General features: G+C 35.6%; 1 protein-coding gene across 3 annotated transcripts in view; it reads left to right on the top strand.

Annotated features, from left to right (window-relative positions):
- MBTPS2 (membrane bound transcription factor peptidase, site 2) overlaps window positions 1–23,044 on the top strand; it is a 33,898-nt gene extending 10,854 nt beyond the window's left edge. Inside the window, exons 5-11 of one of the 3 annotated variants that reach the window (XM_042809719.1) lie at window positions 2,115–2,242; window positions 5,460–5,578; window positions 6,512–6,692; window positions 9,139–9,233; window positions 11,123–11,318; window positions 11,451–11,515; window positions 23,026–23,044. In XM_042809719.1, coding sequence (XP_042665653.1) covers window positions 2,115–2,242; window positions 5,460–5,578; window positions 6,512–6,692; window positions 9,139–9,233; window positions 11,123–11,318; window positions 11,451–11,482 — 751 coding nt within the window. In that variant the 3' untranslated portion in view covers window positions 11,483–11,515; window positions 23,026–23,044. Of the gene's footprint in view, window positions 1–2,114; window positions 2,243–5,459; window positions 5,579–6,511; window positions 6,693–9,138; window positions 9,234–11,122; window positions 11,319–11,450; window positions 11,516–17,016; window positions 17,096–18,250; window positions 22,528–23,025 lie in introns of those variants that run through there. The other 2 variants (XM_042809718.1, XM_042809720.1) reach the window with 2 other exon arrangements.
- Window positions 23,045–24,498: the final 1,454 nt, after the last annotated feature.

Below are 24,498 nucleotides of genomic sequence, written 5' to 3'. Positions count from 1 at the left end.
GATAAAGAACAAAGTTTTCATAAAAAGTGTATTCTACTGATTGTGAGAAAGGAATTCTGCTTTGTAAATATACCACACCACATCAGGTTTAAAATAATTCTGCTTTTGAGTGATCCTGTTTTTCACACAGCAGTTGTATTTCTGGAGCTGTGGCATTTGAAGAGGACTTGCATGCTTTTGCATGATGGTACTTTAAAATACTTTTTTTTTTTGGTTGTTAAACACAGCTTGCGAAGTAGCATCTAAAAGGGCTAAAGCAGCAATTCAGTCAAATGTGATTTGTCCCTGTTAATCTCAATGATGTGTGAAGTTTTGATCACAGATGAGATTTTTATTATTACTTAACTGTGATGATTACTTCACAAAAAAAGTTATTTGACCTGGTTAATCATTACACTTAAATGGCACTTCAGCATAGGATGGTTAAGGGTGCTTCCTGGAACTGATTTTCCAGTGTCCTCCATGTTTCTCCTAATCATCAGAGGCATTAGCTGTCCCATGGGCATGAAATCCTAAATTGTTTCACTGATTTTTCTTGAGCGTAGGAAGACGTGACACATCTAAACCTGTTACTACCTGTTCTATGGTCCTGAATGTTCTCAGTCAAAGGAATGATGTGGGTCCCCATGTATCATATAATCCATTTGTCTGCAAGCTTGGTTTCTCTTATGTTCAATATTTTTATCGGTGGAAGAAGAAGCTCTTACACTTGTGCATCCCACAACAGGAAGAGATAAGAAAATTTCCTTCAGGTGCTGTTGGTTAACTGCAGAGAATTCAGGAGTAACTGTAGAGCTGTTTCTGACGTTTGTAACCTGGTATGGTATAAGAGTAGTATGATGCTTTCACTCAAGATCTGGGGTGATGGCTTTGAATATTCAGCTTGAGTTTATATTTTTGTTAAAATTTGATTCTTATCTATTTTTAGGAGAAAAAGATGGTATTGTCCAATGTAAAGTTGCTGTTGGTTAAAATCTGGAAGGCTTAAGTTTTTTGCTTCTGCTGCTGCTGTTTTTTCCGTTTTCGTTTTGATTTGTTATTTTTCCTCTAGTACAGGTTGGGTGTGTAGTGTTGTTGCAGTCAACCCTCAGGTTTTACTAAGTAGTTGTATGTGGAAAAATTCTGTTTATTATTATCATCATCTATGATAGTAATGTTTTCAGGCAAATCACTTTGACTCTCTGAAATCTATTACACGCTTTTGCCAATTTCAGTTCAAGATAGTATTGGCTGTGAACTACAAAAGCTTAAAGTATTTGAGTCTTAGCTTAGTGAAAGCTTATGCCAAAGAAGTCTTTTCTCTGTCCATCTTCTATCTGAGTAATGAAGTATGGAATGCCTATGAGAGTGCAAATTTCTTATTTGTAGTAAGGGTAGGTCTTAAGAGCTGAATGCAGGGAATTCATGTGTTCACTCTGGGTCATTTTGCATAAATTCTATTCATAATTTTCTGTCTTCTCATTCTTGGAGCTGGTGTTGTTTAAAAAGGATTTAAATATAATGCTACATCCACAAAAATAAACAAACAAAAAGAATTAGCTGATTTGTGCCCGGTTTGCAACAACTGTCTTTGAATGTGATTGCCACACCTCTACAAGTCCCTAATAAAATATGTAACTTCAAAGAGCACCAAAAAAGTGCCTTTAAGGGTGTACCTGGTAAAGGGAAGACATAGCTTTTCCAAGTAATTTTTCATAGATTACTTTGAAATTGAGTCATAAACGTAATCACTTTTTACTTAAAAGATGTCCCTAATATGAACTTATATGTTAAAGTATCTATTACTTCAAAAAAAACAAAACAAAACAAAACGTATTTAATGCATTACTGTTGTGTAGGAGGCAGAAAAGACATTGAATTTGGTGTTTATTTTTTACCAGGCTCATAACTGCTTGTTGCATAAAAGTGGCAGATAGTGCAGAAGGTATCCTCTAGTTTGATTATCTTTCTGTCCTTCATGTTATGAAAAATAAGTTACCTTTATAATTATAATTTTTGTTCTTCTCATAGGCAAAAATACATATGCCATGAAGAATCTCACAGTTCTTTGTTTCCTAGTGTACAATAACTCCTCATTTTTCTTTCTTTCTTTTTTTTTTTTTTTTCTTTTTAAGAGAACAAGTACGATTTAATGGATTTGGGATTTTTATCTTCATTGTCTATCCTGGCGCGTTTGTTGATCTCTTCACAACCCACTTGCAACTAATATCACCAGTCCAGCAGCTAAGAATATTTTGTGCAGGTAATATTTTCTGCTCTTTTAGTAAGTCTTTGCTTAGCACAGTTACTTTACAGGCATCATATGTAAATCTTTAGTAGAAAAATGGAGAAGCATAAAGTAGTTAGAAGCATAAAAGTAGTTTAAAATGGAGAAGCATAAAAACTTCTCTTTACCTAAAGATGGTCATTCTGTTCTGAACCTAAACTGTGATGTCATTATTTTGTTTTTAATTGCTACTCTCCTTATTATGTTTATTTTCTGAGGCAGAATAGTTCTGTTTCTAGGAGTTTAATGAGTACTGTTTTCCTGCCTTGAAAAATATTAAGTTTTATATCTGATTCAGAATGCTCATAGATGTGACTGGGAATGTAGTTTCTGATCATCCTCTCCCACTAGCATAAGCTCTTAGACCAGCTCAGGTACAGAAGCTCCTTTAACTCTTTTTGCATATTGAATGGCCTAAATAGTGAAATGGTGGGGCATGCAAGCTGGAAAATGCTCAAACCAAAGATTGGTGGTATTAAATGTTGTTTGCTGTCACAAGTGAACATTCTTGTGTGACCACAATTGCAATAGGAGCAATGTGATTTTCAACAGTATCTTGAGTGATTTTCAATAAAGTGTGAGTTACATTATTAAATAATTGACTGGGTTTTGGTGCTGCTATCAGAAGGAAATAAAGGCTAAACCACAAACATCTCCAAAGAGAATAGCAGCTAATGGCTCCAAATAAGCTTCCAAATGGTTTTTATTTGATGTCTTTTGTTCTAAAGAGAAATCCCTGGATACTGGGAATTAGAGCACCATTGTTGTGGGAAGTTATACTGAGATGGTGTTATGCTTCAATTGCTTGTATTACTGACTTCTAGAGACAAAGAAGGTTTCCAACATACTGAAGGAAAGGTAGAGAAATTAATGTTATGCTTCAGTTCATCATAAATATAATTTTCTGTTGCAGGGAGCAATAGAAAACAGCCAGCCTGTTGTACTATGAACATACTAACACTGTTTTTTGAATATTGTAACTGTAAAGCTTTATAAAGAGGATTTTAGACTAGCACAGAAACACTTAGCAAAGCATACTTGCAAGTTTTTCTGAAATTAATCAATTTCCATTTTCAGCTGATGTAAACAGAACCAAAAGAGAAGAAATAATTCTTAAAATGAGTTGTTTGCATTTATTTCTGGAAAACCATCTAAAAAAAATTAGTTTATAAGCTGCAGTAGAAAAGAATTGCTTGCATAGCTTGAAGAGTGAACGCTTGTAATCACTTTGAGAAAACCTGAAATAGGGTTATACAAGGTAGGAACAAACACCTTGCAAGTCTGCTTAGCATCAGTGGCTTGTTCTCACTTTGTTATAACAATATATGTAGGTTTTTTTTACAATTAGTCATATGTGTATTTCAGCACTAGGATGTTTTATGATGCTAAAATATAATATTCAGTAAATTTCACTCTGTTTTTCATAATTTTAAGAGCAATTGAATGAATCTAATATCAAATCTTCAGTATACTGAAGATCTGCATTTACAGATACAATATTTTGGATTTTATATGGCTGCTAAATGTGAGAACTAGTAGAGAATATACTGAATATTCCTTTAGTAGTTCACTTCTACTCTGAGTTCAAGGAATATATTTTTGTACAGCAGATGGCATCATGAGTTCAACAATAACGAACAGGCATTTTTGTGAGACATATTTTTAGCTTTCATTCCCTACTTAGTAATTAAAAAGTACTGCTGTACATCACTTGCTTGTAGTTAGTACAAATCAATGCTTTTGTTTTTGTTTTTGTTTAATTTTGTCTTGTCTTTAACAGAAAAAGAGAGTTAAAATTTTTTTGAAGTATGATTTAAGGTATGTTAAAGGTTGTGTCCAGTGTGCCTCTACAGCTATTCTCATTTTTAGGCTGTTTGTTTTTTCTAAGGATCACTTGGGATGAACTTGAAGCTTTTCTATTTTAGGCTTTTCTGCTGTACTCCACACAGCAAACTGTGTAGATTTTTCTATTAAGGACTATGTTTTGTTGGCTGTTGGAAAGTATTTCTTGTCACCCTCCAACACGTCCATCAACTCTTTTTTTCCCTCCAATTTATGCTCCAATGACCACACTGTTACTAAACAATTTTGTGTCTGTCTTAGATGTTTAGAGTTCATTAAGCTGGAAAAAAATAAAGGTTTTGTTTTGTTTAAAGATAAAAGATCAATTAAAATATTTTCTTAATACTTCTTTCATTGCATTTGTTTGTGCATATAAGCCTATGTGTGTTTGATAAAAATAACTGAATGCTGAAACACTTTATCTGATTATCCATCAGTGAGATATGATCAAAAACTCTCAGAAGTAGAAATTACTTTAGGAAATAACTACTCCTGAAAATGGGAACAAACTCAGCTGAGTACTGAGTACTTGAGTACTTTCAATGTTTCCCATTTGTGTAGCATCAGAAACACTGCACTGTAAATATAGAATTTTATCAAACCCTCTTACAAAGTTGAAGAAGAAAGATATACAGAGTCTTCAGCACTGAAAAGTTTTCTTGCATTGATCTGCAAAATGTTTTCCAACAGCGTAAATGAAATGAACAAATTTTCATAGTGCTTAATGCTGAAGGAAGGCAAATGTGACTTACAGAGGTTTGTTTCATCCTATGGAGCACAGCGTTCTGTCAAGAGTGCTGTTACAAATACGTTGCTAAAATAATGTTTGAAAATGCTGGTTAGAATACTTAATTTCATGGAGTGGTTTTAGGCCCAGATTGTCTTGTAAAAGAAGCCTTTTTTCAAATAAATTTCTAACCTTGTTTGGCACACACAGATGTCATTATTTTTCTTCTTACAGTGGAAATAACCATGAAAAATACTGAACTGCAACTAAATGTTGTACTTTTTGCTGACTAGGACAATGTGTATATTCAGTGTGTATTCATGTATAAACCTATTTATTAAGAATCTTCGTGAGTTTATTGCAGAAAAAGGTGACAAGTAATAGATTTCTTTCCACTATTTTTTTAAATATTTATGATACATGGGTATCTCTATAGATAGAAACTGTAGTTTAAAAAATGATTCAGAAGCCAGTATTTTTCTTCTGAATGTTCTGCCATGAATTAATTTTTCATCCATTCTTACATTAATAATTTCAGGAAAGCTAATTAAAAGTTAACATTAAAATCTTGCACCTTTTTGTTGTTAGTGTTTACTTAGAAACAATTTTTTCCTTTCTTTTCAGGAGTGTGGCATAATTTTGTTCTCGGTGTTGTGAGTTTCATGGTTTTATTTCTGCTGCCAGCCTTTCTTTTCCCTTTTTATTACACGGGTGTTGGGGCACTTGTCACTGAAGTAAAAGAGGTAAGAAAAGTTCTTTACTGGTTTCATATTATATGTTTTGTGATCTGAGGTGTACCTGCGTCCCTTATTATTACAATTAAATATGACCAATGCAATGCTCTTCAGAATCCAATATGTTGTCCTTCTTGTCTGTTTGAAGTTTATTTCTCCATCTCATTTTTTATGTATTAGTAAGTGAACAAAGATGACATGAATAAAGACTACTAAGCATACTCTAAGACTGTTTAGATGAGTTTGCAGCTTATTTCTGTGTGGTTTTGTTTTTGTTTTTTTTTTTTATATTGTTATCAGGTTAGTCTACTCAGATATCTATTATTACTCTCCTTATTGCTGTCTGGTTTTAATGTTGGACATTAGTTTGATTTTCATGCTTGCATGGTCAGCTGGAAGCAAAGTGGAGTTTCTGCTGATTTTCTGGAAACAAATTATTTTTTTCTGACTTAATCCAATACAGCACTGTTGAAGAAAAGCAGAACTGAAAGAATTCAGTCTTTTAGATCTAAAAATGAGCAGATATAACTCATGGAGAATGATGTTTATTGTGCTTTATACTTTTAACAGTATAAGAATAACTTGCATTGCTGGAATATTTAGGGTATTAACTGAAGCTTCTTCGACTTAAAATGACAGGAAAAACACAGCATATTAAGTTGGATGAAAATTGCTCCGATTTTAAGGAATCCCTTGAAACACTTGGAGACCTGCCTGTTTTCTTTATGCACTAAATATTTTTTTCTTTGTGGAATATATTACTTTTGTATTGCTCTATTACCAGTGAAAATGATGAGTTCCAGTGATACCTTAGATCTTCTGTTAGTCTGAAAGTGACACCCTTCCTCAGTGTTTAATGGATATTCAGCATCCATTCAACTGTAAATGGATCCTAGTTGTTTTAACTATAATAAGAAGACTGACTTCAGTGTTTCTTCTCAGGATTCTCCTGCCAATGGACCAAGAGGTCTTTTTGTGGGAGATATCGTCACTAGTCTACAAGACTGCTCAATCTATGGTGTAGAAGACTGGAATTCCTGTCTGGGAGACTTTTCGCAGAAATCACAGATTGGCTACTGTATAAATGCAGCCACTCTACAACAACTAAGCTTTCCAGCTAGAGGTATGGTTTTAGATACTCTCTTCAATATTTTCTATTGTAGTTTTATCATGTCTTAAAAACTACTTTGTATTTAGGGTTTCTTAGTGTAGACAGGTGTCTCATAAATTGAGCCTGATAAAGATATGTCTGAAGCAGTGACCAATATGACTTTTCTTTTTGTGAAATACAAAAGCAGGGAGGGGATAGATAAAATAATTTCTCTTGTCTTTCAGTCAGTCTGTACAAATGTCCTGTATGATCTGAATAATGAGAATTGCCTTTTCAGGATATTGTATGACTTGGTTATTAGCAATTTACAGTTATCTCCTCCATTTTTGGTTCAGTTATATGGATAAACTCAGTGATCTTTTGCATCGGTAAATTCCATACATCACCTTATTGCTTTGATCAGCATGACATTACAAATTGTGTGGCTTAACCCAATGATGTGCTTTATTATGGCCATTTCATCTGGTGTTTCTCACTAAAGAGGTTTTATGTTTCATTTGCTTCTTCAGCCTCACAGTATCTTTTCCCATGAACTCATATTTGTCTGGACTGCATATATTGCTTTTAGAAGTCAGTCTCTTTTCTTCTGTTTTCATTTATACATTAAAGTTCTTGTTACTACAAAAACTTATCCCAACAAAGAAGAAAAATGTGAACTAAACTAAGTTAGAACAATAAACAAAAATTAAGTAGAAACAAAAATAAGCAGTTGAGCTAAATTGGCTGAGTGTCTCAAGACATGCCCTATAGCTCTCCAGTGTTTGATTTATGGATGCATCCATGGAGACTGAATTCTGGAGGTAAGGGGATGCAGCTGGGCAAAACCTGTATGATGATACTCAGAGCTAGAAAATTGTCACTGCCTTTTTTTCATCATAATGGGAGTAAACAGGAGGTTGGACAAGCCAAGTACCCATGCTTTTTGATGCAGTATAATTCTGACGTGAGATTGAAAAAGTAGGATTTTTAATTTTTTAACACGTAAGGAAAGTAATCTTACAGATGAAACTAAGATAAATATTTAATATGGAAACTAGTGGAGTACAGGTAAGATCATGCTTTTTGATATGTAACAGTTTGGATCATCCCTCTGAAAGTGAGGGTATTTCTGGCAAATGTTTTCAGCTGGGCTGGGATGGCAAGTAAGAACCTATCCTCAGATGCCATAGCTATATATTCTGAGATTCTACTGTTCTCTGAAATGTAATTGCAGAGTCATGGATAATAAAACTGACTATTTTGCACCAGAATCGGTGCTATTTAGATTAAAATAGTAAGGACTTAATACTAGAGACTTAACATTGCATCCAGCTCGGTTGCTGTATTGTGTTAGCAGTTCGTCCCATTGCTGCATTCTAATCAGACCAGTCTGTCTGCATTTTCAGAGCCATAAGCCTCCAGCAGTAAGAAATATTCCTCTGAAATTAAATGAACTCCTTTCATTCTGTAGTAGCTGTCATTTGTCAAAACCTTGACAGTTCACAACTAACATAAATACAGAGTATCAATAAAAATGTATATAGCAAATGGACCCTATCTATTTGACAATAAAACAAATGAAGGATAAACTATTTGAGTATGAAGCTACACAAAAAAACAGTACCTGAGGGACATTCTTGAAATTAAAAAAAAAAAGCAGTGTTTTCAATTTAGTTTATATGGGAACTAATTTCATGGTCATTCACTATTCAAAAATATCTCTGATTGCTTTAGGGTACTTGAAGAAATAATTGTATGGTACAGTGCTCACACCTGTAAGCCCCAGGCATTATGGTCCACGTTAATGGGCTGCTGTTTATGCAGCATTAAATCAGCAACCAACATCTCAGGTGTGATCTACCTAAGGAAAGATCTGCAGTGTTGCTGTGACACAGGTTCTTACAGTGACTATTCAAATTTTTTTTTTTTTTTAACTGTTAGATTGAATTACAATTTAAATGGCATAGAATGGAATAGAAAGATCCTGTACCAGGTTTTAAAGCATCATTTTTTCACTGCTGCAGTTTTCAGGGCTCAGAACGCTTTCAGAACCTGAATCTTGTAAAGGGCTTTTACATTTAAAATAAGACACTTTGAGCTTTGGTTATTTCAGTAGTCTGCCAGTGAAATTGTTACAATAGCTGACATAAATTTCTATGCCAGCCCTTAATACAAGTTGGAGGCAATAGCTAAATTTTTTTTTTTTTTTCATAGAGCTCAGAAGTAATAGATCCCCTAGATCTACTACTAGATCTCAAGAAGATTATTAAGATGAAAAATTCAGCACGTGGGATGATTGAAATCAGACGATATTGTTAGGGTGGTATTTTTAGTTGCAATGAACCATGGCTAGGCTCTGTGGTTTACTTTAGTTCTTGAGGGCTACAAAATGGTTATTTTGTTTAGAAACTTTGATTTCTTTTTCGGAATTGTCTATACTATAATACTGATCTTTTTCTCTTATGCTTCTGTTCTTTAGTTTATAGAAGACTTGATGGCACAGTTGAATGTTGTAGTAACAGTAGCCTCACAGACATTTGCTTTTCGTACAACAATAACTTGGACAGCCATCGGGTAAGTTATTTAAAGTGCTTATTCTGCTAGGTAAATTTGAAATTTAAGTGAAGTTAGAAATATTCACTAACTTGTATGTAGCATGCTCAAGTGCTTAAGAATACTTCTAGTTTGCATTAAAGGTATATGTGTACATTACTTTCCCCCTGTATGTCTTACAAGTCAAAATACTGTAATTTTTCCCATGATCAGTCAAGCAGCGTCTCGAAGAAGCAGAAAAGATCTTTTACCCCTCATTCATTTAGGCAGAAAGACACTTCCCCTATCTTCACCATTTCATGTACAATATTGGTGAGAAAAACAACTTCTGAGAAGAGGGCTACATTTTGTATTTTGGAGCTTCAGTCTTTAAAGGTAGTGAACACTACAGGCAAACCAAAACACCAGACTATCTGTTCTGTTATTTTCTGTGAAGTTGGCAGTGCTGTTCACTGTTTAAAATTAAAACCATGTAAGTCAAGATTGTGGAGATTAATTTTTTCAACATTGAGGCCTTCATTTGATTCCTTTTTTATCACACTGATTTTATCTTATGGAAACATCATAAGTTTCCCAGTAGGATTTTGCCTTAGTGTCTTCAAAGTATGGAAATGTTTCTTAAAAAGCATGATCCATATTGACAGTGAAGGAATATTTTTAACAATTCTGTTTACAGTAAGGAAGAGCATGAGTTGCAACTGTGTAAACTTTTCTACAGGTGTAAATTTGTTATTGTTGCAACCTGTGGGGATAAATATATCTGCTATATTTTCAGATTCTCTGATTGTAAACTTCCCACTCCAGTGTCCTCTTGTTGTATTTAGGTTCCAAGAGTTGAGCATGGACCAGCAGTTTGCTTGAAATGTGGTAGTGGCTGGGAACATCCTGGAGTTCAGCAGTGTTTGATAAATCATTGTTCTACTGAGCTTTGATGCTCTTATCTGGTACTTAGGAACAGTGACGAAATAAAAGCATCCAAAATCCTGTCTTACATAAGTCCTTAGAATGGCTGTGAGTTTTTTACAAAATAAATAGTGTTTTCAATGCTACAGAGCAGTGTTTGAAAATGTGCTCCTTCCTCCTAAACAGAAAAGAAAGAGCTTGTATTGAGGTTAATGCAGAGTGTCTGTCTGACATACATGTATCTACAAAGCAATGTAATTGTCAGGCTAAGAAGCAAGAAAATCCTCTTTTTTCTTTCCCAAGGCAAACAATAGATGAAGAACTTTCCTTGCTTGTGTTTAAGAACAAAAGGAAAATTACCACGGAGCTTTTAGGAGAGACATGTGGGGAAAAACCATTTCTTGTTCCTTTCTACTGTTCTCTGTTTGGCCGGTGGCATGCAAGAAAGATCTGGTCTTTCAGCCTGTGGATGAATGAGTATTACATAGGTAGGACCAGAAACATAGCACTGCATCAGGTGCTGTGTTCATCCAGTAAAAAAGGCCACTTAGCAATGACATGGCTTGGGCGAGGTGGTTTGCTGCTTTCCTGAACATAAGATTTTGTTCAGCCAAATAAGCTTTTAGATCAATGAAGGCTGAAATCTCCTAACTAGGTAAGTCAGTAGTTCGTTGATGCAGGCTTTGTTTACTAGGAATCCCTGACTTATGTTCAGATGGCTTGATTTTTGTTGTGCATGTCAGCTTTTATTTGGATGCATGTAGATCCTCTCCACCAGAAGCGGAATGAGAGGTTGAATATGTAACAGGTAAATGTTCTGCGGGATCTGGAAAAAAAAAAAAAGCCTAAACAATAATCCCTCAGATTCTAGCTCTTTGTGAGCTGGTAACATATCAATGAGACCTTTGCGTTGATTGAAGAAGGAATATATGTGCATATATTACCTTTTTTTTTCTTTTTCTGTTGTGTTGGAAAATACCTTAAATTGTTATATCTGCCCTTTGCAGTATGCCTGTCTGCCAGCACGAAAAGTTATCGAGGCCAGCAAAGTTTGTCGAACCAATGCAGACTGTCAGAAGGACATTGTTTCAAGCTTTTGTGTGACTCCTTCTTTAGAGAATCAAACAAGACTAATCAGGGTAAAACATCCACCCCATATGGACATGCTGTTTGTAGGACACCCCATGCACCTTCAGTACACAGGTTTGTATAACTTACTAAAGCAATCTAACAAGAAAGAGTTCTTATATGGTTTACTTTTCCTGGCTGCTTGAACAAGGTCTTAGAGCACTTGTCAGTCAACGTGTTTAATACAGAATCCATTTCTTGTTACAGCCAGTGGAGAGACATGGACTTCTCAGGCCTAAAATGAAATGTGCACAGTGCAATGAGTTACAAAGGTAATAGAAAACATATGTGATATGAGATAGCTGTTTATTCAGAAAAGTATGCAAGAGCTATTACTGTTGAAGATCTCATTGAGTTTAGTCATGGGAACTAGGCACCAGCATTTTGCTAACACGTACAATTCTCAAGATGAAGTATTGTGAAATCTCCAGGGCATCTTGCTCCAACACCTTGCTTGGAACGTTAGCATGATTGCCTAAATCACACCCAGTATCCAAGTATCTGTGTCAGATTCCCATGACTACTAAGCCACAAGTGCAATCAAAACATGGCTTTTTCCTGGGGGTTTTTTTTTTTTTTGGTTTTTTTTTTTTTAAGTGCCCTAAATTAAGTAGCTATAGCAGTTCTCTATTTTGAAATGGACTGTGGCTCTCCCTTGGACAAGCTTGTATCCTTCTTCCAGGTATACAAAGAAAAGGGAGTTCTGCCACTGGAGCAAGAATGGGAAGAATAAACAGACTGATATACATGCTCACTTAGTAGCTTGAGTGGCAGTTTGAATATAAGCTTCATATACTTAAATACTTTAAAAAGTATTAAGTATTTAAAGTACTGTTCTTTCCTTTAAAGAACTTGTCTGTTCCTCACAAACAGGCTCACAGGGAGAGGTTTTGCTTCAGGCATCTTGAAGTACCTCCTTAGAGAGGCATTATGCTTTTCTGAATAAGCATTAGAATGTGATACAAAAGAGCTTTAGAAACAGTGATGAAATCTGGTTGTGTAAACATATTAGTGTTCTTGCATAAACATATCTTTAGTTAATCTGCTAGTTTTTATCTTTCTGTGCTGGTATTATTTTGATACTCAGTGAAAAATTAATTGACTTCTATTTGTATGCACTATACCCTCATGTAAGCACAAAATGCGATCTCTCAATTTGTTATTTCTGCCCTCTTGTCATTTAGGAAGAAAAGCATTGTTCAGCTGTGTGACATCAACACACAATTCTGTATTTGACATCTATTCCACATGCAATCATAATTTGTAAGAATAGTGTTTGATAATTAAGTTCCCTTTCTCAACTCTGGCTTAACAATACGTACTCTAACAATTGATATTGTTCTCTTCCAACATGTTGGAGCAATGGAATTTTAGTCAGTGTTTCCTATTAAGTGATAGTTCTGCTAAACAGTCAAATCTGTTAGTTTTTCAGAAAGGAGAACAGTGTCATTGAATTCATGTAGAGAGGCAGTTCTACTTTAAGAAGTTACAGTGTATTTACAGAAATAGAACGTTAAAATATTTTCTATATCTTAGAATTGCATATCAAATGTGTTAATTTGAAAGCTAAACAGTGACTTTAAAACAAACTTTTAAAAACACCAGAGCTAAAGGATCCTGGGCTGGGCTGGGCATCAGGTTGATTAGTGTACCATCACAGGTTTACATGCATTCCAGTGAAACAACATCTAAATATTTCAGGCTTACTTTGCACAGTATTGGATTAGGGCCTGCAATTTTTTGTTTTCTTTTTCTTTGATTTTCTAGAGTTGATGATTGCAATATGGTATGTTCGTTTGATTTTGGGTTTTGCTTTTGTTTTATGGCTACGGAGGACAAATAATTTCTTTCTTTACTGTGCCAACTTTGAAATAGAAAGAAATTTTAACCATATTCCTCATTTTTTAGTATAATCTTTTTGCTTGCCAGAAACGTTACATTTTAGAATAATGCTACATTTAACATACAACCAAATATCAAAGTAGCAGAAATGTGTACTTTACTTATACTTTTTCTAGTAATGCCTCAAAAGTTATGTTTGAAAAATATTAAGATAGTGTGTGTATTGTTTTTTGTTTAGGCTTGCATTGCTGTCATGATAGTCCTGATTTATTGAGGAGCTGTAATTATCTCATACTTTCATTCGAAGCCAGCTTCAGGATCCAATATTTATAAAAATTTATGTCCTTATTAGCTACTTACAAGAAATAAGCTATCCAGTTAAACCTTCCACTTTCTGCAAAGTAAAATATTATTTAAAAAATATTTTTTGTTAATGTGGATTAACATCTTTATTTAGCTCTTGTTTCTAATATAAAATAACTGTTAACAATCACTCCTAAATTAACTTGTAGTGCAGGAAGTCTGGCTGAAACTGGGGGAAAAAAAAGGAATTATTAGTGTGGACATATTGATTAATCTTTTGAATTGGCATTCTCTCTGTAAAGAGCATCTAATGTTATCTAATTTAAATTTATGTGTGGGTTTAATTTGTGTGGTATAACTCAACACTTTCAGTCTTTGCTTACTGCAGGCATATTATACTTTAGAGGTTCTCCTTCTGTTGGACAGATGATGATATACAAGGTTGAAATGGAGATCCTCTGTCATTACTGCCATTCAGCTTTGCAATATTTCTTCTTTATTTTCAATGTGTGGGGTTCTTTTATTCCTTCATGTCATTTCTGGTATTGCAAAATCTTGGCTTCCTTCTCTGGCTCTTGTTGTTTGGGCAAAATCTGAAGGCTAACATTCCTGTTTGGAATTCACACTGCTTGAGGGAATGTTACTGTATCTGCATTGCTCATCAGAAGAGGGATCAACAAACTGCAAGGTTTCCTTCATGAAAAGAATGTGGAACTAACCTTCAAGATAGCTTCTCCAAAATGGGACCACTCACCTACTTCTGCTTCATCCAAGCCTTCCCACAAAAGCCACTTTCTAGCTTTTGGAGGCAACAACTGCCATAATCTCTGTCTGGAAGAGTTTGGTTTCACTTGTTTTAACTTTTAACATTTGTTTCCTTATCATTAAGGATGATTATTCTTTGCTTTCTACCCTAATGTGAAGGGCTACATGCATTGTTTTTGTGGACACCATACAGAAATACCTTATGCTGTAGCGTGTGTTATTTTTCTCCATAAAGAGATTTTTAAAAAATCTTTGATCCACCATTGTTAATACCTTCAATCAGTTTCCCAATCCTTCTAATTAAAAGTATGTCCTCTGTACAGTCTTCTCAGTACTTGCAACACCATCCAGCATTAGCCAACAAAAGGCATTTTAATTCCAGGTCAAAGAGTCGTTCAAACCAAGTGGGGAAAGCAATGACTGTTCTTGCTCACCCAGCTTTGCTACTGTTTTCCTCTTTCGAGCAGTGCCTTTTGAAGACAAGCCTAGGAAATTTCCATAATTTCTATAACTTTTCTTGTCTCCCTTAAGGGAAAGACTTGTCTCCTGCTGTTAGATTTGGTCTACTACATCCCTTACTTCATCTTACAGTGTCTAGAGCTCACTCCAGCAACTTACTGAAGAGTTTCTTACTGTTTTGGAGAGCGAGCTTCAGCAGCAAATTTTGGAGGTTTGATCCATGTTGTCTTAGAGACAACAAGCAGTTTGTTGTATCAGTTTGTTGGATCAGTGAACCGTTCTGATGATGATACCATTAGGTGTTTGTCAAGAGGCAGTCAGGTTTTGCAAATACGGTATATTGCAGTGTGTCTCTTTTGAAACCTTTGAATATACTGTATTTTGGCTCATGAACAAGAAATCTGATCAGATGTTCTGATACCAGCCTTCAACTTAATGAACTGTTTGCCTTGGATATCACTCGACTTGGATGCCTCTGGTTTTCTGAGCTGGATGATGTCCAGGATTTTTGTCTGTATGTTCTTCACAAAGTAGTCCAACAGACCTTACCTGCTCTCAGATCCCCTAAATCAAAGGTCTTTCTTCAGCTAAGGTAAGACTGAACATGATTTTCAAACCATCTTGGTCCAGATGAGACGGTTTTTGTATTGGGAAGTTCTCTGATTGTTGCCACACCAAAATCACTCTATTTTGGGCATCCCATGCTATGAAGGTCTCCCCATCCCACAGTGTGCTTCCCTGTGGTACTCGTTAGCCCTTCTGGCTCATCGGAAGGGCGCTATTAAGAGAAGAAAGCATGCTTATCTGACTGAGCAGACTAATTCTCTGCCTGGTGTTCCTTTGGAACTATACTCTTCCCTTTGTTCTGGTCTCCTGGAATTATTCATTGAACCTGAAGAAATTTGATTTCCCTCTTAGTGAAGATACACTTAGCAGCAGTAATGCTATATTATGTTCTAGCACTGCAATTTCCATTGTTCTCTTAGTCTGTGGTTTTAAAATGTCTAAAAGGATGGGTTCAACTGTTCCTTTCCCAAGGGATGCTTGTTTTAGAGTAGGACTTGAATTTTTCTTCTCGGAACTCTCATTAATCTGTGCTTTGAGCACTTACTTATTTCTGTGGAGACAGTATTTCTTATGGTGATAATTTTTGCCCACATTGATAGGGGGAATTCGGGCCACTGGTTTGCCTCAACTCTGTGCAAAATTATTCTTTAGGGACAGAGCAACACTTGCATTTACTGTGGTAAATTCTTAAGACAATTTTCTAATTCTATCTTAATTTATCTGAACTTTTATGCTCTAGGGATAACTTCACTGTGCTAGGAGTGGAGTTTTATGGTAGGAAGGGAGTCTCTCTTTTAGCTGTCAAAGAACTAAGGCTTTAATACAGTCCCTGAGGCTGAAAGACACAGACAACTGTTTAATTTGAAAGACTGTGTCAAGATTACTTTTAAGAAAACCCAGATGGAGCATCCTGGTACAAGCCGGGTGCACTCTGGGGGACTTCAAGCTACCTGTTTTCTTTGAGGAGAAAGTCTCTCATATGCATTTGACCTGCAGTCAACTGAAACTTCATTTACATCTTTAAAGAAGTTACAGTGCCAAAAGAGTGCTTCAAGGTCATGTGGATCTTGGCACTGCAGTCTTCCATACTTTATATGAAGGATGCTGAGTATCACACCCGGGTTTTTATGTTGTATTTAGTTACATCTTGGAATCATTTTAAGGTATCATTTGAAGACAGAAGAAGCTGTTTATGCACTGGCTAACTGGTCTTAAGAAGTGCAATGCACTGTGCATCATTTCCCAGCCTTTCCTTTCTCAGAGTGACGCTGGATCTGTGCTCCCTGTTTGTTCCCCTTCCATGCAATATGAGCTGAGCTGCAGAACATGAGAATTTTCTGAAAGAAAAATATTTGGGGGGCCTTGAAAGAAAGAGCACATGTGCACCCAACAGTATGAATGTATGTATATATATATATATATATATATATGGACTGCATATGTTAAAATTCCTGGTAACTTTAATCTCCTTTTACATGTTTCGTTGTTTTTGAAAAGAGCTTAAATTACACCATATGGTCTTCATGAGTACAGATGTCCTCTTGTCTCTGAAAATACATGTCTTAGATCTACTTTTACTATAATAATGCTGAATGTATTTTGTGGAGTGTCTTTACTATGTTAGTATGTTTAAGAGAGAATTAATGGCTGCACTGCGTCTTCTAAAACCGAAATAGAAAAAGCAAAACCGTATTTAGATTGGTTCTTTACCCTGGAAGAAATGTCGTTTCAAATTGATTGTTCAGCAAAATTATAATCTAGAATTCACAATGTTAAATTTCTGGAATGGCTTTGATTTTTTTTTTTCTTTTTGTCTATCTTCATATTTTCATTTCAGTAAGTCTCAGCAGTTTTGTACCACGACATAACTTTCTAAGCATTGATCTGCCAGTGGTGATAGAGACATTTTGCAAGTATCCTTTGAAGTATGTTTGTTCTTTAAAGACAAGAAGGAAGCTGTATAGAATTCGGTGACCCTGCAAAATTTCAGTTGGCTATCATTTTAGACAGGATGCTCTGAAACATTTCTGTAGAGTTTTGACATATTTATCCCATCTCTGCATTGATTATTGTCTACGTGCCAAGCCCCAAATGCAATCTCCCACTTCCTTGTGCTTAGCAGGATATTTTTGGTCAGCTTTTTTTTTTTCTTTATTATTCCTTGACAGTGATTTTTAGCAGTTTTGACAAGAAAGTCAAAGTAATCCTGAATTTATGGCAGGACAAATGTTATTGCTAGCTTTGCTATGTCAGAGTTTTATTAAAACCTTTCGTGAGCCATCATGGTCAACTAAGTGATAGAGTATATTTGTTCATTTTCGCTCTTGTTGATAGTGGTGTGTTTTTTTATCTTCAGTAGAAAATTTTTCTGTTTAAAAAGCAGAGTAATAGTGCATTTAAACATGCTTATTAATGAATGAGATTGTATATATGCACAAATAAAGGCTAATGGGCTTGAATATGACTAATCTAAGAGTGCTTAGCCTTAGCAAGGCTTTACCAACCATAGAAATTATCTACCCTTACTCATTTCACATGCACTTGCATGCAGAGAAATTCACTTAACTTTTCTGGCTAACAGTTAAATAGGAGGGAGGCCAGATTTTCAATCATATTTTAGCCGTTTACTTACTCCAGTAAGGGAGTGCTTTGGAAAATATTCCTAATCATTATTTCATACTTAGATCATAGCTCTATAATACCTTCTTACCTCAGGCATAATGTCAGATCTATAACCTTGCTCCAAAACCACACAAGGCAAGGGAGGAAGATGGGCATATAAAGCATGGTTTTGCTGTCTCCTGCTCCTATCTGAGTTGTGAAAAGGACAGTATTATTAAAGCATCCAAAGCTAACGCTTGTTTTTCACTTAAAAACATGAACTGATAAGGGCAGTATTCTGAGCCATTGTGTTATGGTGTAAAACTCATTGTCCTTATATAATTTCCGTGAAATAGAATGGCAACTTAATGTTTCTCCCTGTACACTAGATATAAAAAATGTATTTTTTGTTGATTTTGGTTTCACATTTTCTTGGATTTTATTAATGGACCTTAACTACTGTCAATCAGATACCTAATTTCACTGTCAGGAGCACTGGCAGTTATCAATGCTGTACCCTGCTTCGCTTTGGATGGTCAGTGGATATTAAATTCTTTCCTGGAAGCCACTCTGAGCTCCTTGATTGTAGAAAAACAAAACAGAGAGCTTGTTGGCTTTTTAATTTTGCTTGCTGGGAGTACACTTTTGGCTGCCAATGTTGCACTGGGACTTTGGATGGTTACAGCACGATAAGACACCGGATATTCATCAATCCTTGTATTACATGGACATAATGAATCTAATGCCTTTTAAAACTTGTTCAGTACTCAAATTGAAATAATTCCCTTAAAATGACACTGAAAGAACAATCACTAGAGGCTCCTGATGTAACTTAAATCTGTGCAGTGTTGTGTCTGTGGTCTTGGGAAGAATAAGAGAAAGAAGAAGAACCTTTTAATGTACCACTTAAGCACTGTATTAATTTCAGAGAAGTTCCATTGTAAAACTTCACTGGAAAAACCTGATTTATTAACTTAAATCTCAGAATAAGGGAATTATTTGGCCTCAGACATTTGTAAAGTGGAAAGAGAAAACACTTAAATCTTATAATTTGAATAATGTAAAAAAAAAATGTGGGCTCTGATTGTTTCTCAGTCAGTGTTATCTTGAGTGCCTGTTCTGCTTTTTAATCTGGTGTTCTACCAAATGGGACTCTTAGACGCCTTGAAGTCTTCATCTCAAAATGGTGTAAAACTAATTAAATGGTTGCCATATATTAATGAGAGAGAGGCCATATGGGTTAGTATCTTTCCTTTACAGCTGGCCAAAATGACTGGAAGCATACTGTCCTCAGGATGTAGAGGGGAAATGCCAGTGTCTGTTGAGAATGAGATATGTGGGAGGATAACAAAGCCCAGGTGTCTGTGTTACTTAGGCATTTGGTTGCATATTACTCTGCACAGCTGAAGATTTCATAAAGGCAATATTTGTCAACAATAGCTAGACCAGTAACTGAAATTTAATTTTTCAGTGCTATAGAATGCTGTGCAAAATTATTGCTGAGTGATAATATTTGTGTCCTTTTACTCAGAAAATAGTACTGCATACAGTTAAAAGTGAAATCTGTTGTTTGTATAGTGTCTGTCTTCTGATGCTATGCATGCTGTATGCCTGGTAACTCACTGACATTTCTCTGTCTTTCAATGGGTTGCTTTTCTGTGTTGTAATTGAAGTGTTGTTGAAGCTGCTCTGGGATCAGGATTGTTTAGAGGAAGAACATGATTCTGAATCTAAGTTTTCTAACACTTGGTTTTGCTTTCTGAAGTTATTGTGGACCATATATTTGTTTTTAAATGAGCAATGGAAGAGGAAACTGTTTTGCTGACTCAAGTATGTCTGACGTATTCTGAAGCCCTTTAAACCTGTAATGTTTGGTATCTCAGTAGGATTGTACACTGACCATTGTGTCCTCCTGTTTTGTATAAATCAGATTTATTGAGACACTTGTCTCAATACAGGCTCATATTTCCAATAATGCTGCTCTGGTTTGGAAGCCTGCATATTTGAAATATGGAAATTTTGGAAAATCATCCGCAGCTTGTATCTCACCCAGTGCTCCCAACAGGAGCTTCTGCAGCTCAGAGTTCCTTTAAGGAGATGGCCTTTCCATTCATGAACTTAAGTGGAAGATAAGTTAATGGGTAATGGCCTGCAGGGGTTGTGAGGCATTCATCATCAGCTAAAACACATTATCTTGGTGCTAGAGCCATAAGGGTAATTTTAACAGCAGGGTTGAGCCCTATTCCTGGTGCTGCTGCATGGATACATAACTCTGATATTAACATTTGCTTACCGATGTGTTACGGTATTTTTGCATAGTAGCCTTTGCATAAGCTGGGCCTCCTGAATTCAGCTTTGTGGGATGCAGGCCTGTGCCTCTGATTTTCAGTTGTTTAAGCCTAGGCATCTGAATAAATCCTTCAGCCAATTCAGTGTGAGTTGGTCCTCCTGGGGACTTCAGAAGTCATCCAGTGCAGGAAAGGAAAACAGAACTATTACAAACTGCCAACTGGCTTCTTAGGAGCCACCAGGAAAAGCCTAGATCATTGTCACTTTCAGTAGCTTGCAGAAGATTCAAAGTAGCAGTTTCTGATGTGCCTTTCTTCCCTCTCTCCATAAGCAGCAGTGACATGAGCAACCTGGTTCTTACAGAGGCTGGAGCTAAAGTTATGTTCTAGAAGGCTGTTCATTCACCTAAGTAGCTGCTTACTAATCTGAGCTCTTCTTTTCAAGCACCATTCCAGTTTCCAAGCACCATGCCAGTTTCCACTGTCTCTGTTTCTTGTCCAATCGATAGTGCACAAAATGAATTTGCTCTCTCGTGCAATTTAATAAGACCAGATATATTAGCTTTTCAAAAAAGATACTGTTTATGTATCAGAGTTGTAGAGCTATCTTAATTTCTAGAGGAATAACAAATGCATCTAGTGATTTCAAAAATATCCAATGAAAAGCATTTCAAGTTTGATTTATATATTCATGCTGACTCTAGCTGCTTGGGATGATCTGTTTTGCATAATAACTCCTCCTGGAGTTCAAAGAGAAGTTGTTTTTAAATAATACATACATTGCATCTACTATATGGATGCTAGCAGATTGTTCCTCGTCATCTAATGTGCTACAAAACATGATTTAACAAATGAAAAATCCTATTGATTTCACTTTGTGATCTCTGAAAATCAAACTTGGACTAAGTTGAATTTCAATCTGAAAGTTTTACCTCATAATCAAAATGAGGGTAGAGAAGACTTGTTGATCATGGCTTTACCAAAAGAGACAAGCTAGTACACTGTTAAGGCCATGTATAATTTCTGTGGTAGAGGTAAGTGATGTAAGGGTTTTAAAATAATTAATGGGTCTATTTCTCTGTTCTACTGCATGGGGTTTGATTTAGGTAGGCGTAGGTACTTTGAATCAAGGGTTTAAGCAAACTGAGATCACTTTGGTGACCCAGCACGTACCTTAGATTAACTGTGGAAAAAGGTAATGGCTAAGGTGGACCATCCTGTGAAGAAAAAGTTGTTTAGTGGATCCATTTTATTATCCTATAATCTTAATGTATGGATTGCATTCTGTAAAGCAAGTGCCATTTTTTACCTACATACAGTTACTGGAATGGTTGGTTTTGTTTTATTTTGTTGCTACTCTTTTTTTTTTTTTGTTTAGCAAGGGAGAACACAGAAGGGCACATCATGTTCTGCGTGATGCCTTTTTATTCTGGGTTATTTGCAATGTTTCTTCTATTTATATTTTTATGAAGACTAAAAGGCAATCTTTCTTTAAAATGAAATCTTTTTCACTTCTCAGAATTAGCCTCCCAGAATAGAGCTTATTCTGTAATAAAGAATATATAGATATCGTTATAGGGGTTATTTTCTCAAGTGTAAAACAGAACGCTCTTAATGATTGGATGAATGCTAGTATTTATATATATACAATTTTTAAAAATCTGTATCAGATGGAAGAAGTAATGTCAGCAATTGGGAAGTGTTGTACATAGTTTTTACTTGAAAATTGTCAGAATTCTATAATTGTAATCAATTATTGTTCTGATTTGTTGTTTTTATTTTCAGGAGACTTTTTTTTTTTTTTTTTTTTTAATATCAGCAAGGACTTCCATAGCATGGTCTCATAATGCATGGTGTGACAATGATGACGGGTAACTTCTTAGAACATAGGATGTTACACGCTCATTGCTAGCTTTGAAGTTAAAACCAGCTTGCTTCCTTGTAACTTAAATCGAAAAACTTTGCTAGGGAAATTGCAGACAAACCTGCAGATTTTTCAGTCCAAAGTTATGAGCTGGATGAGCTGGAGTGGAAAATGTGTTAACTCGCTCTTTTATTACAACAAAACAACCAACTGTATTGACAATTACATTTTTAAGTGGTCATTCTAATTTTTTGTCTATGTGTGTATATACAGAAATACATATAGTAGATACGTATGGAGCCACAGTTTGTATTGCTGCTTTTTCAGAGATAACAGAGCTATCCTCCATATTCCGCAATGCAGGTATTTTTCTTTCTCTTTATGAATTCCCTGACTCTTTCTGGATTTTAAAACTGGAGCTGTGCTCTCCTCCCTTAACTGATCTGTAGGGATTTCTTACTGAAAGACATGTGATGGACATAATGTAACCACAGCTGCTTAAGTTTGATTCAGCTGATGTTCAAAATGCATTTCCTGCTTTATGAGAAGCCTCAGCTATAGGCACGGTAAATAAAGATTTCCAAAGTGGTTAAAAGAGGTCAAATTTAGAATCTGTCACTCTCTCACTGCTGCTGTTTGTGCTATTCAGAATGATAACTGGTATGAATGAGGCTGTGCAGAAAATACAGAAGAAATTTTAGAAGAGCAGACCTTCCTACGGCATCAGACTGTCCCAGGTTTCTTGATTACCTTGCTAAAGGATGTATTTTTGTTCAGTTCAGAGCATCACCAATCCAAATTTGCCGTTTCCTACATGTTTTACAGAATGATGCCATATAGCAAGTAGTTGTTTCTAGGTGGTGGTTTGTTCTTTTTTCTTTTTTTCTTTTTTCTTTTTTTTAATGATTTATCTTTTATCTGAAAGGTATGAATTTGTATCTGGATATCATTTGTGACAGATGAAGAAGAGCTATGAAGGTTTATGTAGCCTAAGCTGCATTTGTTTTAAGAAGTTGTGATTTTAACTCTAGAAATGCATTTTTATTTGGAAAAAAAGCATTCCACACATTTGCATTCACATTAATTCCCACAGGTAGTCCTGTCTCACTTTGTGAGCAAGGAAGCTAAATGTAACTCAGGTAAGATTTGTTATTTTATACCCTTTTATCCTGAAATGTGTGTAACACTACATCCAGATTTGTTACCTATTGTGGCTGAGTTACCTGTGGTACATCTGCTGTATTAGTGAAGCATCTGGAAAGCACTGTTGTAGGGTCTGCCACCAACAGTGAACCCAGTGTGAAAGGATAGGAAGAAGAAGCAAGATAAAACACTGCAATTCTGTTCATTGCATTTGCATTGGCATGAAGCATGGGAAAAAAAAAAAACCAACAACAAAAAAAACCACCCCAAACCTTGTAATTAACATTTCAGAGCATGAAGATACATCTGCTAGCCCTTTGTTAAATCATTCAATGAGCGGTGCTCCAACTTCCTTTTTTTATACTTTGTTGGTCCATTGATAAGTGTGCACTGAATGAATGGATGAGGTATTTGCAGCTGACTGAGTAAAAATGGTCTTTGACATTTCTCACCTGTAGATGTTCATCCAGGGTTTGTTTTGCAGCGTCATGCTGCAATTGACCTTCACTGACAATTAGTTCCAAAGTTCAAAGGCTATTTCCAAGTCATCACAAGAGAAATGTAGTTTCTTCCTTTTCCAGTTGTGTGTTAATGTTTTTAATTCCTCTTTTCTGTCCAAAACTCTGGTTTTAGTTTTCATATGCTCTTATCTGAAGTCTGCCAATGGAATAGGTATTGTTCTGAAACCCACTGATGTTTTTTCCTCTGCATAGCCTTATTTCTCATGCTGACTCACAGCTGTGGAATGTTAGATTTCTAGACCCTTTGTTCCCACTATGCATTGTTCATGATCACTTTTACAAAGAAAAACAAAAAAGCTTCATTCTCAAAATGTCAGTTAACAAATAGTATGTAGAACTTTGAATAATGTATTGTATTTTTTTGTTGTGTTTTTTTTTCTCTGTTTAATCAACCAAACAATAAGTATTGTTTACTGTGTGTGATAAATGTATCCTGCAAAGAAATTCATTGTTTGATTGTGAATGTGCTTAAATCTGTTTTTAAAAATAAGGTAAAGTGACATAATTCTGTATTTATGGCAGTTACTATGTTCTTTCTCCTACATTCTTATGTTCTTCTCATACATAATCTGTATTCTCTGTCTGGGTACCAAAAAAGCTTCCCCACTACTCTTTTTAGTACTTGACCACCTCCTAAAATTAATAATACTGCCAATTTGCTTTTTCTTACTTACCAGTTTATCACAGTAATAGTTAGGTTTATACTAGAAGTGCATCCAGAGGGACATCTGCACACTGTTCCTGAGCAAAGCTAACTTTACTGTAATGTGCCCAAGGTACACAATGACCATCTTCTAGGAGCACAACCCTCAGTCTTGGCTACCTCCTACGTAATTCTTCTCTTCTTGCATTGCGGACTTCTGTTGGCTTGTTTTACAGTGAAATATTTGACATGGGATGCC

The sequence above is a fragment of the Centrocercus urophasianus genome, unplaced genomic scaffold (genome assembly GCF_019232065.1).
Source record: "Centrocercus urophasianus isolate 14NV4802_14NV808 unplaced genomic scaffold, USGS_Curo_1.0 seq_12, whole genome shotgun sequence".
Classification (NCBI taxonomy): Eukaryota; Metazoa; Chordata; class Aves; order Galliformes; family Phasianidae; genus Centrocercus; species Centrocercus urophasianus.
This window is presented reverse-complemented; position numbering and strand designations above follow the sequence as displayed.